The 12,574-nt window shown below is 42.9% G+C and overlaps 1 protein-coding gene across 4 annotated transcripts; it reads right to left on the bottom strand.

Annotated features, from left to right (window-relative positions):
- Nucleotides 1-9,939: 9,939 nt before the first annotated feature.
- On the bottom strand, nt 9,940-11,881 carry LOC115850840 (spindlin-2). 4 transcript variants are annotated; one of them, XM_060292314.1, is made up of 3 exons: nt 11,566-11,881; nt 11,239-11,358; nt 9,941-10,895 (listed from the first exon to the last, which is right to left on the bottom strand). In XM_060292314.1, the coding sequence occupies exons 2-3, from the start codon at nt 11,299-11,301 to the stop codon at nt 10,098-10,100; spliced, it is 861 nt and encodes a 286-aa protein (XP_060148297.1). In that variant the 5' UTR covers nt 11,302-11,358; nt 11,566-11,881; the 3' UTR covers nt 9,941-10,097. The 4 variants fall into 4 exon arrangements, with proteins under 4 accessions (XP_030708327.2, XP_060148297.1, XP_060148299.1 ...); XM_030852467.2 differs by lacking the exon at nt 11,566-11,881 and having other exon boundaries at nt 9,940-10,895; nt 11,239-11,416; XM_060292316.1 differs by lacking the exon at nt 11,239-11,358 and having other exon boundaries at nt 9,942-10,876; nt 11,566-11,880.
- Nucleotides 11,882-12,574: the final 693 nt, after the last annotated feature.

Below are 12,574 nucleotides of genomic sequence, written 5' to 3'. Positions count from 1 at the left end.
TGATGAACTGTTAAGCTTTTTGGAAATGTTGCTAGCAGGGAAGTATGTCCATTTGCGACATCAGAGTTGATCTGAGGCTTCTTGTCTCCCTTGTATATTATTTGTTTCTTTATCCTTGATGTTTTTAATATTCTCTCTTTGACTTTCACTTTTGTCATTTCAATTATAATGTGTCTTGGTTTTTTCCACTTAGTTCAAACCTGTCTGGGACTCCCTGAGCTTCCTGGATTTGAGTTACTCTTTCATTTTCCAGGTTAGGGAGGTTTCCAGCTAGTATGTCTTCAAATATTTTCTCAGGCTCTTTCTCTCTCTCTTTTCTTTCTGGGACCCCTATAATGAAAATATTAGTGCACTTGATGTTTTTCCAGAAGTCTCTTAACATGCCCGTAATTTCTTTTCATTCTTTTCTTCTTTTTTTCTGATTCCTTCTAGTGTATTTTTCATTTGGTTACTGTATTCTTCATCTCTGTTTGGTTGTTCTTTATATTTTGTCTTTGTTAAAAACTTCTAACTTCTTGCTCTGTGCATCCAGCCTTCTCCTGAGTTCTTTGATCATCTTTCTGATCACTACCCTGAACTCTTTCCCAGGTAGATTGTCTATCTGCACTTCAGTTAGTTTTTCTTCTGGGTTTGTTTTCTTATTCCTTCATGTAGAACATAGTACTCTGCACTTCTTTTTGTCTAAGTTACTATTTGTATTTTTAAGTATGTGGTGTGTTAGTTATGTTTTTTGACTTTGGAGAAATTGCCTGTTTAGGAGATGTCCTATGCACCCCAGCAGTTTACTTCCCCTCTTGTCACTCACCTATATGCTCAAAGTGTCCCCTGTAAGAGGGCTGCATAGGTCCCTCTGTTGTGGCAGGCTTACTGTCTGCACAGTCCAGAAGGCTTGGTTGGCCCCTAACCTGATTGGTTGCCAGGCCTTGCCTTATGTTGTTGCTGCTAGCTGCTGTTTCAGAGCCTGATCTTGAGGAGGCTTTCTGCAGAACCCTAGGGAGTTCTTGTGCTAGTGCTGGCTCCTTGGTGTGTGGATTCTGTGTTCTGAAGACTCCAGGGTTGTTGCCTGCCCACTGGCGGGTAAAGTCACATCCTTGGGTTAGTGCTGGACTACTGGCACACAGAGCTCATCCTGGAGTCTGGCTGCAGGACCTAGGAATCCCAGAGATTGTTTCAGATAGCTGGTATTGGGGGTGGTTCCTAACATCATTAGGTATGTTGTCTGGGGTGTCCTCAAGCTTGTGTTGGACTGCTAGTGTCAGTGCCAAGGTCCACCTGGTCCCAGGGTAGGTCTGGCCTCTGTGGGCGGCCTGGGTTTGTAGGCTGCCGTATCATGGTTTTCTTGCATCTGGAATCTGCCCCCTGGTCGGTGAGGCTGTTCTAGGGGCTCATGCAGGGTTCCTGGAGGGCAGGGATGTTGTCTGCCCACTGGTTAGTGGAGCTGGGTCTTGATCCTCTGGTGGGCATGGCTATGCCTAGGGATGTGTCTAGAGGCAGCTGTGGGCCCAGTAATTCTTTAGGAAGCCTGTCTGCTGATGGTTTGGACTGTGTTCTTGCCCTTTTAGTTGGGTGGCCTGAGGTGTCCCAGCACTGGCACTTACAGGCTGTTGGGTGGGGCCAGGTCTTGGGGCTAATGAGCTAGAGGCAGGATCCCAAAGTGGCAGCATCTAGCAGCAGTTTTCATGTGGTAGAATGTTCCCAAATATGACTACACCAGTGTCTATGTCCCCAGGGTATGCCAGAGCTACCCTCTCCTCCTGCCTCTCCAGGAGACTCTCCAATACCAGCAGGTAGGTCTGGCCCAGGCTCTTATCAAATTACTGCTTTTGCCCTGAGTCTTGGTGTATTTGAGGTTTGTGTGTACCCTTTAAGAGTAAAGTCTCTATTTCTCCTATTCCTTTGTGATTCCTGAAATTAAGCCCCACTGGCCTGCTCTGTGGGCTTGTCTTCCTGGTGCAGGACACCCTGGGCTGGGGAACCTGCCATGAGGCTTAGAACTCTCATCCTGTGGGAGAACCTCTGCAATATAACTATTCTTCATTTTGTAGGTCACCCACCCAGGGGTGTGGACTTGATTATATTGCAAGTCCACCTCTCCTACCTGTCTCCTTTTGCTTCCTTCTTTATGTTTTTACTTGTAGAATATCTTCTCTGGTAGGTTCCAGTCTTTTTCATTCATGGTTGTTCTGCAAATATTTGTGATTTTGGTGGGTTTGTGAGAGGAAGTGAACTCAGGGTCTTTATACTCCACCATCTTGGCCAGTGTCCTCCTATGAATATTTTAAAAATAGCTGATTTATGTCTTTAAGTCCAATCTTTGCCTTTCCTCAGGGACAGTTTATACCGATTGCTCTTTTTCTTGTATATGGTATATACCTTCTTATTTCTTACATGCTTTGTATTTTTGTTTGAGAACTGGACATTTAAAATAACATAATATGGCAATGTTAGAATTATGTTTCTCCCCCCATCCCCAAGGTTTGTTTTATTGCTGTTCGTTATAATAGTTGTTGTTTGTTTCATGACTTTTCTGAACTAATTCTGTAATATTTGTACTTTTTCATGTATGTCTATTGAGGTCTCAAATTCAATGAGCTTAGCAGTCAACAAGTAATCTGTCAACAAATAATCTGATTAAACTTTAATCATTTGTTACCAATAAGTCTTCCAGTCACTTTGTGTATGTTGGCATATATAGAACCAGGTAGTTTACCACTTTGCATTAGCCTTCACTTACTGCTTTCAGAGAGCCTAAATGTCCACCATAAATGAGAGTTTAGGGGAATAATGTCTTTCCTGATTATGCACAAAGCCCTACACATGAAGGTGGCTTTCCATATCCCCAGGAATATGTCAGAGATTTTCAAAGCCCCTAAGGACACTTCATTCCTCATTTATTTTATTTAGTCTACTGTTTGCCTCAAACTGTTATCCATTGACTCAGCCAGTTGTGCTCTTAAAACATTGAACAAATGCTCTCCCCGCCTCCCCAGAAGCTATTAGTATTGGATAAGTTTGAGTGAGGTAGAATAAAAACAAGTCTTTTGATTGACATCTTCAATGGAACCACCAAACAAGTCAAATTATGTCTTTTGGGGGGAAGCTCCAGCCTCATTCTGCTCTTTCCAATACTCAGAATGTGGCCTGTTATTGTTCAAGGTACTGAGGACTGGAAACTGGGAGATTAGATTGGGATAATTTATAATACCATGAAGCTCACTGTTCTTACTGAGATTCATTTATTTTTCTTAACAAAATATTCCCTGGGTTGCTGCAAGCCTTTGATTAATTTCCAGAGCTCTCAAAATGTTGATTCTGATAACTTTTTCTGATATTGCCTTTATATACAGGCAAACTTTTGGAGGTGCTTACTTTGCCATTTCATGGATGCCTTTACTATTAACCTCCTTTTATTGTGATAAAATTTATAGAACATAAAATTTGCCTTTTAATCATTGTTAACTTACCGTCTCTCTGAATTTGCCTATTCAGATAATCCTTACAAATGAAGTCATATAGTATTTGTCCTTTACTGTCTGGCTTTTTTCACTTAGCACAGCTTTTTTATGGTTCATCATCATTGTAGCATCTATTAGAACTTTATTCCATTTTCTTACTGAGTAATATTCTATTGTAAGTATATATTATATATCTTAGTCAATTTAGGTTGCTATAACAAAATACCATAAAGTGTGTGTCATATAAGCACCAGAAACTTATTTCTTACAGTTTTGCAGGCTGGAAGTCCAAGAAACTGAGCATGGAACTCAGCATGGTTGGATTCTGGTGAGGGCCCTTTTCTAGGTCAATTATTTTCATTCATATGTTTTTCATATGTTATTATGCTTTTAGTATATGGTTATATCTACAAAAAAGACATCATTGTCTTGAATGTTTTAAAAATTTTATTAATGTTGGCTATCTGCAAACAGGCAGATGTTGCTTCCCTTTGTTATTGATTCCAATTGGATAGTCATCAGTCCCAGAGACTTAAATCTCAAAGGGGTCATTATAGTTGTGGGGCCCCAAAGGTAGAGAGTATGACACAGGTTGTTGGACAATATCCACAGCAGAATGTTGTTTTGGGCCACAATTAAAGATGCTAATTTGTGAGTACCTGATATAAAGAACCAAATACGATGTCCAAGTAATCACAGTTTTCAATATCCAGAGGATCCAGTTAGCTGCTGAGCTTCCTTTTTGGTGGGGAGGGGGTTTAAAAAGGCAAGTTTTCTTTGATTGTTTGAAGGACTGAATATTATAAATCTGCCCACATACTACTGAGAAACATTACTTAGTAAGCAGACTCTTGAATTTTGTTGGGGATTTTCAGCCACTCTTTCTGGCCTGGGCAGTTGAAACTAAGGCTTCTGACTATCAACCATCAGGATATCAAGTATATAGTGAAAAGTTTGGAAATCAGAGTGTAGAAGCACTTGTTCTAAATTCTGACCTATCCAAGTTTGGCAAACATCAGTGGAGTTTAAGTAACCCTGAAGAAGTACAAGAAACATATATTGGAGACCTTTTCATGTGAATGCTAAAAGATCTTGATCCTTAGATGTCAGTAGTACGGGAAAGAAGGTGTTGTCAACATTTAAAAGTGTACCATGTACCATTAGTCTGTGTAATGGATTCAACTACAGTCACATTGTCTGCAACAGCTGAGAGTATAGCAGAAACAAGTGAATTTGACAATAACCCTCTCTAAGACTGCAGCTTTTTTGCACATGGCTGTCCTTGAACTTCTTACCACCTAAGCTTCCTTCAATTCTTTAAATCTGGACTGTGATTTTTTTTCCTCTTGGGATTCTCTGCACCCAGAAGGGAACAGGGAGGTTGGTGGGAGAATGATTTATGCACCTTACTAATACTCCTCTACATGTGGCTGAATTTCATCTGGCACTTATGGGGCAGAGAAATACAAATATCTGTTCCCACTATATATTCAGATTAGAGGTAACAACTAGAGTGCACTGAATTGGCCCAAAAGGTTTCACTCAGAAGTTCATACTGGCTTCCTTTTCCCACCAGCCCAATCCCCATTAGCTCATTTTTATGCCATTTTCTTCCAGCGATTTGGGTAAAATAGTGACTTGAGCATCCATATCTAACAGGCCCACAGAAGTTTGACACTTTCCCTTTGCCAAAATTTCCCATCATACTCAGACAGGTGCATATGACCTTTGACCTCATTGGGGACAGGGAGCCCTCAGCTCTCATCCTGCAACTACTTCCCCAATTCCACCTCATTAAAAGATTAAGGACTATTTATGCATAATTGATTTGTACATTCACCATCAATTCTCATAAATTACCCTCAAATTCCATTAACTGGCTCGTGAGGTCCTCATTCTTCCTCTTACAGAAAGCCATGTCTCTGTCAGCTTTTATCCTCATCGCTACAAGTATCAAGAAGATTGAAGATTATGAAATTTTACCATATTTGTGAGCTAACAAGTTACCAGCCACAGTTTCTTGGGTGCCAGTAGAACATATGAGACTTTTGGTCAGAGACAAAGGATAGTTTATTATTCACAGTAATAAAAATAGCCTGAATATCAGTGTTTTTACCCTATAAGCCTGAGTCCCACTTCCTACAGAGTTATGAAGAATGGTTACATGACACATACATATAAGGTAAGTTGAATTACAAAGGAGGAAACATCAGTTTGGGAACCTCAAACTTTTATATGGAGCAGTAAGCATCCCTTTCCTTTGCTCTTGAAAGAGACATTGTCTTTATTATATTGGAGTAAGCATTCCTGCCCTTTGTCCCAGAGGAAATCACTATCTTCCAAAGACTCTAAGCAATCCTGCTTTTTACTTCAGAGAGAGAGATACTATGTCTATCTTCCAAAGCTGTTCACCACTCAAACATCTTTCAAAAGACACCTCAAAAGAAAGAATTCTCAGTGTTTTACTTGCCATATGTACAGTAACATGTGAGACACACACAGAATTGCCTTCCAACAATATATAAACATGAAATTGCTGGAAATATGCCGGCTTCTATCTAGGCTATCACTAGATAATGGCAAATTTCTCTCTGACAAATGCTCACCTAGAGTGTATAGGATCTCCCACTTGTTTAACTGGTCAATATGTATTTTCAAACTTCACATGTGTAGCTGATCTAATGTGTGTGAGATCATGTTACTTTAATTTTCATTTCCCTAGTTACTGATGAGATTCATATAGTTAACAAATGTTTATTAAACACTTACGTTATGCCAGATACTATTCTAAGGAAGAAAACTCATGCACTTTCAGGGTTTACATTCTGGTAGGGAAACAATAAACATATTAACTAAGTAAACTATGTAGTATGTTAGAAGATGACATATTATGGACAAGATTAAGGTAATGAGCAGCAGATCAAGGTAATGTATATTTGTTGACTGTGATCTATTTGAATTCCCTATTCATATATTTACCCAGTGTTCTATGGACTCTATTATTTTCTCACTGAATATATTTTTCTTTAATTCATTTTGACTATCACAGTTTGTAACCTTATCACATTGACTCCACTTGGTATATGATGATTTTTGATATTTGGGGCTTGCATATTTTAAAATAAACATATCAAACTTTCCCTTCATTACTTGCGCATATTTTGCCTGTAAAATAAATCTTTCCCATTTACATAGGGAAAAAAACACTCACTTTCATCTTATACTAAAATTTTTATAAGTATTACCTTCTAAATTTAAGCATTAACATTTTTCCATTTTCCTTTTGTGTGTAGGATGCGTTGAAGGGATTTATGCTTATTTTTTTGCCATATGGGAAACAGATTAATGGAGCACCATTTATTGAATAAAATGTCTTTTCATCATTCATCTGAAATATCACCTCTATTATGACATAAGTTTCCTATACGTAAATCTATTTTTAGGTCTCTACTCTGTTTCATTGGTATATTTTATCTTCCTTTTCCCAAACTTGACCACAAACAGATAACACTCCAGACTTTCCAGAATGATCCTGTGAAAAATATAAAACAAATCATATCCAGCCTCTGCTGAAAATACTCGAATGACTCCTCCCCACACTCACTGTAAAAGTCAAATTCCATTATAGACCCTCCAAGGCTCCAAGCTATCTGCTTCTCCCAGATCCACATCACCTCTCTGAACTCACTTCCTGATATTCTCTACCTTGCTAACTCAGCTCCAGCCATGCTGGTATCCTCAGTGTTCCTTGAACATGCCAGGCCTACCTCTGCCTTGGGACCTCAGCACGTGCTGTCCCTGCTAATTGGAATCCTCATTCCCCAGACAGCCACAGGGTCAGCTCTCTCACTGCCTTCAGGTCTTTACGCAAAATCCAGGCTCTCAGTGAGGCCATCTCTTCAACCTCCTCCCTGGAATTCCAGTCCCCCTGTTCATTTTTCCCTTCTTAACACTTATCACTTTGAAACTACTTTATATTTTACTTATTGTCTCTTGGATACTGTCTGTCTCCCACACTAATATGAAAGTTCCATGAAGATAAGATTATTTATTTGTTTCTTTTGTTTATAACCATATCATAAGGACCTGTGTCTAGAACACTGCCTGGCAGAGAGACCACCTGAACTAAGTATTGGTGAGATGAAGATAGAGCAAATAAATTAAAAAGCAAATGGGGTTAAAGTAAGCCAAAGTGGGGTTAGGCAGTTTTCCCTGGGTCTAGCCCCAAAACTACCAATGCAAGTGCTTCCAGGAGACAACTGGGCATTTTATTAGAGCGAAGAAGGCCAACTTGGGGTGTGGCCCCACTGAGAGAGCATTCTGAGTCTAAAATGGCTGAGCCCTTCCTCAGAGCCAGCTGCTTGTATTCTTATTGGAATGTGGGCCCTAATCCTTGGTCTATTGATTTTGTTTTTATTTTTTCAGGTAAGCCAGAAATGTGGATTTTTGAAATGTGAAATCCCCCAAATGTCTAAGTAGCTAATTTTAAAATGGAGAATGATAAAAACATGACGATCAAGCAAAATATGACAGCGGGCTGAAATTGGCCAATGAGTGGCCTGCAGGTGTTTGCTAGGCTGAATTATGTGCTGTATGAAAGAAAACTTATCCCTGTTCTGGTGAGGTGGGCTTGCCTTGTGTAATTCTTGAGACAAACAGCTTCAGGCCATGTTGGGTGGAGAGAATGAACTGGAATTACCAACTTCTATCAACTCCTGGAAGCTCCCTGCCTCCCCACCTCCCTGCTATGCCTGGAGTTAAGGAAACCTGGGCAGTGGGTAGTCACCAGAACTGTTTCTTTGAGGGTAGGGGTATATTTCAGTGAAGTGTGGAGTGGGAAAACCAGAGAGAGGGTTTTGAAGGAAACTTCCACAGCTGGACCGGGGAAAGGAAAGAAGGAGAGAAGGACAAAGACCCATGTGTTGGGACATTGTACCTCTGAGGGAATTTATTGGGGGTTACCACACCCTCTCCCCACCAACCACCTATGTGGTACCATACAGTCGGAGGACTTAGTTATACAAAGTCACAACTCCCTGCCCAACTGCGCATGCCATCTATCTCACCAGGAAATAGAGCTGCACAAATTTCCATCACAGCTCCCCGTGTGCGTGAAGTGGGCAAGACTGGTCAGGAGGTACCTGTGAAATGCCAGTAGCCAATGGCTTTGTTGGGATATAACCAGAATGGGGCTTCTGGAGGCAGCAGACCTCCATCTGGTGAAGCATTGGGTGAAGTCACCTGTGATTTCAGGCAACTGCTGAGAGAAGCATGGACAGTCAAGTATTCCCCACACCCGGGAGAGAAACATTAAGCTCAGTGCTCCGATGCCCCTCCTCTGTAAGGAGGCCAGGTATAGTCCAGGAGGAGGAAGAACAGTGAGGAGAGTGCTGTACCTGGGTTTAGCAAGTTTCCATTTTTCTGGATAAAATGCTTTCCAAATGCAAGGTGGCACATCTCTTAAGTTCTGAGCACCCCACTGACCTGTTCCCCTCAAGAATCGTTTATTCAGTGTAGGCGAAGGGAACCAAGACCTTCAGGTCTGAGATTTACTGCTCTTGGGTCCTCTGGAAAATACGAGGAAGCTGCCCACAGGCCCCTGCTTATGGAGTGCCATGTTAGTGTGTTTAGGCTGAGGGTTTGGGTTCTGCTCAGCAGGTGTGGCATGAACTCCCTGATATTATAAAAGGCTTTTAGGTATAAACTTGGCTCCTGCTTAACTCTTGAGACATTCCTGTCAAAATGTCCTTCTAGGGAAGCTCCAGTCCATCTGGTTTCTTTGACTGTTGCCACCTCCTTTGGGCACAGAGCTAGGGAGGGCAATTTGGATACTGCCAGAAGACCTATTTTTCCTTGGGTCTTCCCATCTCTCATGGACCACACTTCCCATATCTTGTTGTCTGTATTCTCACTCCCTCTGTCAGTCTTTCATCTTAGAATTCCTCTTTCCTCGATGTCCCTCCCCTTCTGGCCCCTCACTCATGCATAGAACTCCATTTGCGTATCCTTTTAGCCTCTCCCCAGATCTCTGCCAACTTCATCTTTCTCTCCCTTGCTCTGGATCTCTTCTAAACGTCCTTGTGTCCCTCTCTACTCAATTTATTCTGTCTGTTTTCCTCTAAGTCTCAAGATCTCACTCTCCCTCTGTTATTCTTCACCCCCTCCCAGTTGTGTGCCTCCCCCTCTTAGGTCATCCCGCCCGCTAGGGAGCCTCTCCATTTTTGACCCCTCCCCACCTCCTGCTAAGCAGCCACCTCCCCTTCTCCCTTCCCCCACAGCTCATCTCTAGTTCCTTCTCCTCCCCCCTCCCTAGACCAGACCAGCTAAGTCCTATTCCATTTTTAGATGACTGATTATGATACTAGCTGATCTTTATTCACAGTCTGAATTTACAGCTGTTCCTTCCTTTCATGCCCCATCCACCAAACACACCCAAACGTTTCAACATGACAAATTCCTTACACACAGCATGTCATGGCCACATAAATTTGTATTTTTCAGGACAAAACAACAGTTATGCTGGCAAAGATGTCAGATTAACAGGGACCCTAAAGCTTTCAATACACTGAAAAGTAACATTATTTTGCATGTCTACAAAGTACACATTTGTTTTCACAAATGTGGCAAAGTTTACCCTAACAGTTAGGACTTTTTCACCAAATCATAGACATAGATATGGAAATCATCATCAAACTTGATGAAATACACAGAGGGTTTGGCTTCCACTTGGTGAATGACCATGCCGATCCGTTTGGAGCCATCTTCTTTGGTATATTCCACATGTTTACCTATCAGGCCATCTACAACTCCTCCTGGCTCCCTCTCTGCTGGAGGAGACTCACCGGACTCTGGCATGATACGGAGGTCTCCTTCTTTATAATCATCTAGAAGCTGGTACATGTACAAGACAGGATCTTTCTCATAGGTAATATAAAACCAGGCTTTCATGATAGGTGCTTGGGCCAAGACCATTCCTCTCCATTCATCCTTAGAACCATGCTCACCCTCAAACATATGTTCCACAGCTTTACCAATTATGGTGTTTGCAAGGTGCACATCTCTGAGTCGAGATAATGGCACCTTATCAGGAAGGATTTTAAGCTTTAAAATCCTTTCATCTCTGTGAAGTTCCAGTCCGTAGACACAGTCAATTCCATCATATTTCACCAGATAAAGAGAAGGATTTATAGGCACCTGATCCAGAACGGTTCCTTTCCACTGGGTGATGCTCTCATTGCCTTCCTTCCATCCGTGTGAAATTCTGCAGCCCACGATTTTCCTGCGGGGCTGGGAGGAAGGTCTGCCTCTCTGCTTCTTTTGAGAAGTCTTTTTCTTCCTCATACTTTCAGACCCTTTGTGGCCATCGACAATTTCCCTGGTTTGCTGCCCTGCAGCTGCCTTTTTGTGAGGGGTCTTCATACCTGCAGGGGGAGGAAGAGGCTAGGGAGAAACATTTAGTGTACTATAGTGTGAGGTTTTTTCTCTGCATTGCAAATTCCCTGGGCACCAGGTATATGTATTACAGCCCAAGTTATTCATGTGTGCAGCAGGGATGCTGGCTATCAAAATGCTATTCGATGCTTGCCAACATTGTCCTCCCTCCAAACTTATTTGGCTGTGCTGGAGGGTTGGAGTGGTGATGGTTTTGGTGGTTGAGGCCCCAGCATGAGGGAGCAGGCTCCTTTGGCTAATGCCTTATCCTGTTAGCATACTGCGGTCCCCACACCAGACACAGATATTCACCGTTTATTAGCTCCCACCCTGTCTCTCCATTTGCACTTACATAGTCTCCTTTTCCCCTGCTCATTGTCGTCTGCTCTTCATCTGTTTTGCCTCCCATCCCCATGGCTTCTGCTTGTTGTTCACCTCTCCTTCGTATCTCTTCCTGGTCATCTCCATTTTGCTGTTGGGTGCCCAGAACAAATCTATTTCTCTTTCTGGGGCCACCTTTGTATACCATCCAGGTGCTCTTTGGCTCCCCCTACCCCCACCCTCCCGTCCCCAAATCACCCTTGTCAGTCTCCCTCATCTCCTGTCCCAGCACACACCCCAATCTTCCCTCCTGGCATCCACCAACCCTCATCCTCCGATTCTCTAGTCCAGCGCCCACCTCCCCAATTCCGGGGATCGCAGGCCTCACGTGTCCAAATCGGACACCTCACTGCTGCCTCCGCTGTGAACCCGTGGTGAAAGAGAATCAGCAGGCGACGAGTTCGGAGTTTGCAAGAGCTGGGAGGGGAGGATCCTTAGGCGACGAGCGTGTCTAGGAGGACAGCAGGCCAGGAGAAAAGGATGGCAGCAGTGTCTCCAACACCGGGCTCGCGGGCCCTCCACCTCCTTGTTGGCGGTGACGGCCCCTCTGCCACATCGGGATCCCAGAAGCCGCTGCCGCAGCCGCAGTCTCCTCCCTCTTACCACCGTCGCGCAGCTTCCTGCCAGGAGAGAGGCCTCCCCTTCCTGCCAAACACTGCCACCCTCCCCGCCCCCGCCACTCTCAAGCCCACCTCTGCCCTGGGTCTGGGAGGAGTTTCTATCTCCCGCCCCCACCCCCTTTCCAAAATCTGGAGCCGCCTTTCCTTGCCCACAACTCCCCACCCCGACTGCTTTGCCCTCACTCTCAAGTTCAGGGCCCCCGTTTTCCCCACCCCTACCCCACCCCCACCTCAGTGTCCCTGCCCCATCTGCTTTCCATCTTCCAAGAATTCCCCTTTTCTTTTCCCCCTGTGCCCTTCGGATGTTATTCTCTATATACGGAAACCTGCCTTTCCTGCCATTTAAAGGGATTTGAGGTAGGACAGGAGAAATGCGCTTGTGCTTCGTCTGCCATCTTGACACAATCCAAGTAATTTTTACTGTCTGGTCATTTTCAGACTTTACTTCTTGAAGATTTTTTATTCCTTTTCTTCTTTTTTCTTTTTCACAGATTGCAAAAGAATTGCATGCACAATGTGGACACTGTAAAATTCAGAAAATTCACTTGAAGAAAATAATCCACCCTAAATCCACTGTAAATCTCATTCCGTAGGGCTTCAAGCAAAATATGAACACTCATTATTACCCTAACCTTTTTTCTAAAATCTCTTAGAAATCTGTGGTCATTTTGCAAACTCAGGTCTTAA

The sequence above is a fragment of the Globicephala melas genome, chromosome X, assembly GCF_963455315.2.
Source record: "Globicephala melas chromosome X, mGloMel1.2, whole genome shotgun sequence".
Lineage (NCBI taxonomy): Eukaryota > Metazoa > Chordata > Mammalia > Artiodactyla > Delphinidae > Globicephala > Globicephala melas.
Note: the sequence above shows the minus strand (reverse complement) of the source record. Positions and strands in the feature narration are given on the sequence as shown.

What these genes read in the sequence shown, in the direction of transcription:
- LOC115850840 (XM_030852467.2), bottom strand. Translation starts at nt 11,415, where the DNA reads ATGGTATACAAAGGTGGCCCCAGAAAGAGAAATAGATTTGTTCTGGGC. An exon ending in GCAGGGGAAAAGGAGACTAT is followed by an intron (nt 10,896 to 11,238) that starts GTAAGTGCAAAT and finishes GTTTCTCCCTAG; the next exon opens with CCTCTTCCTCCCCCTGCAGG.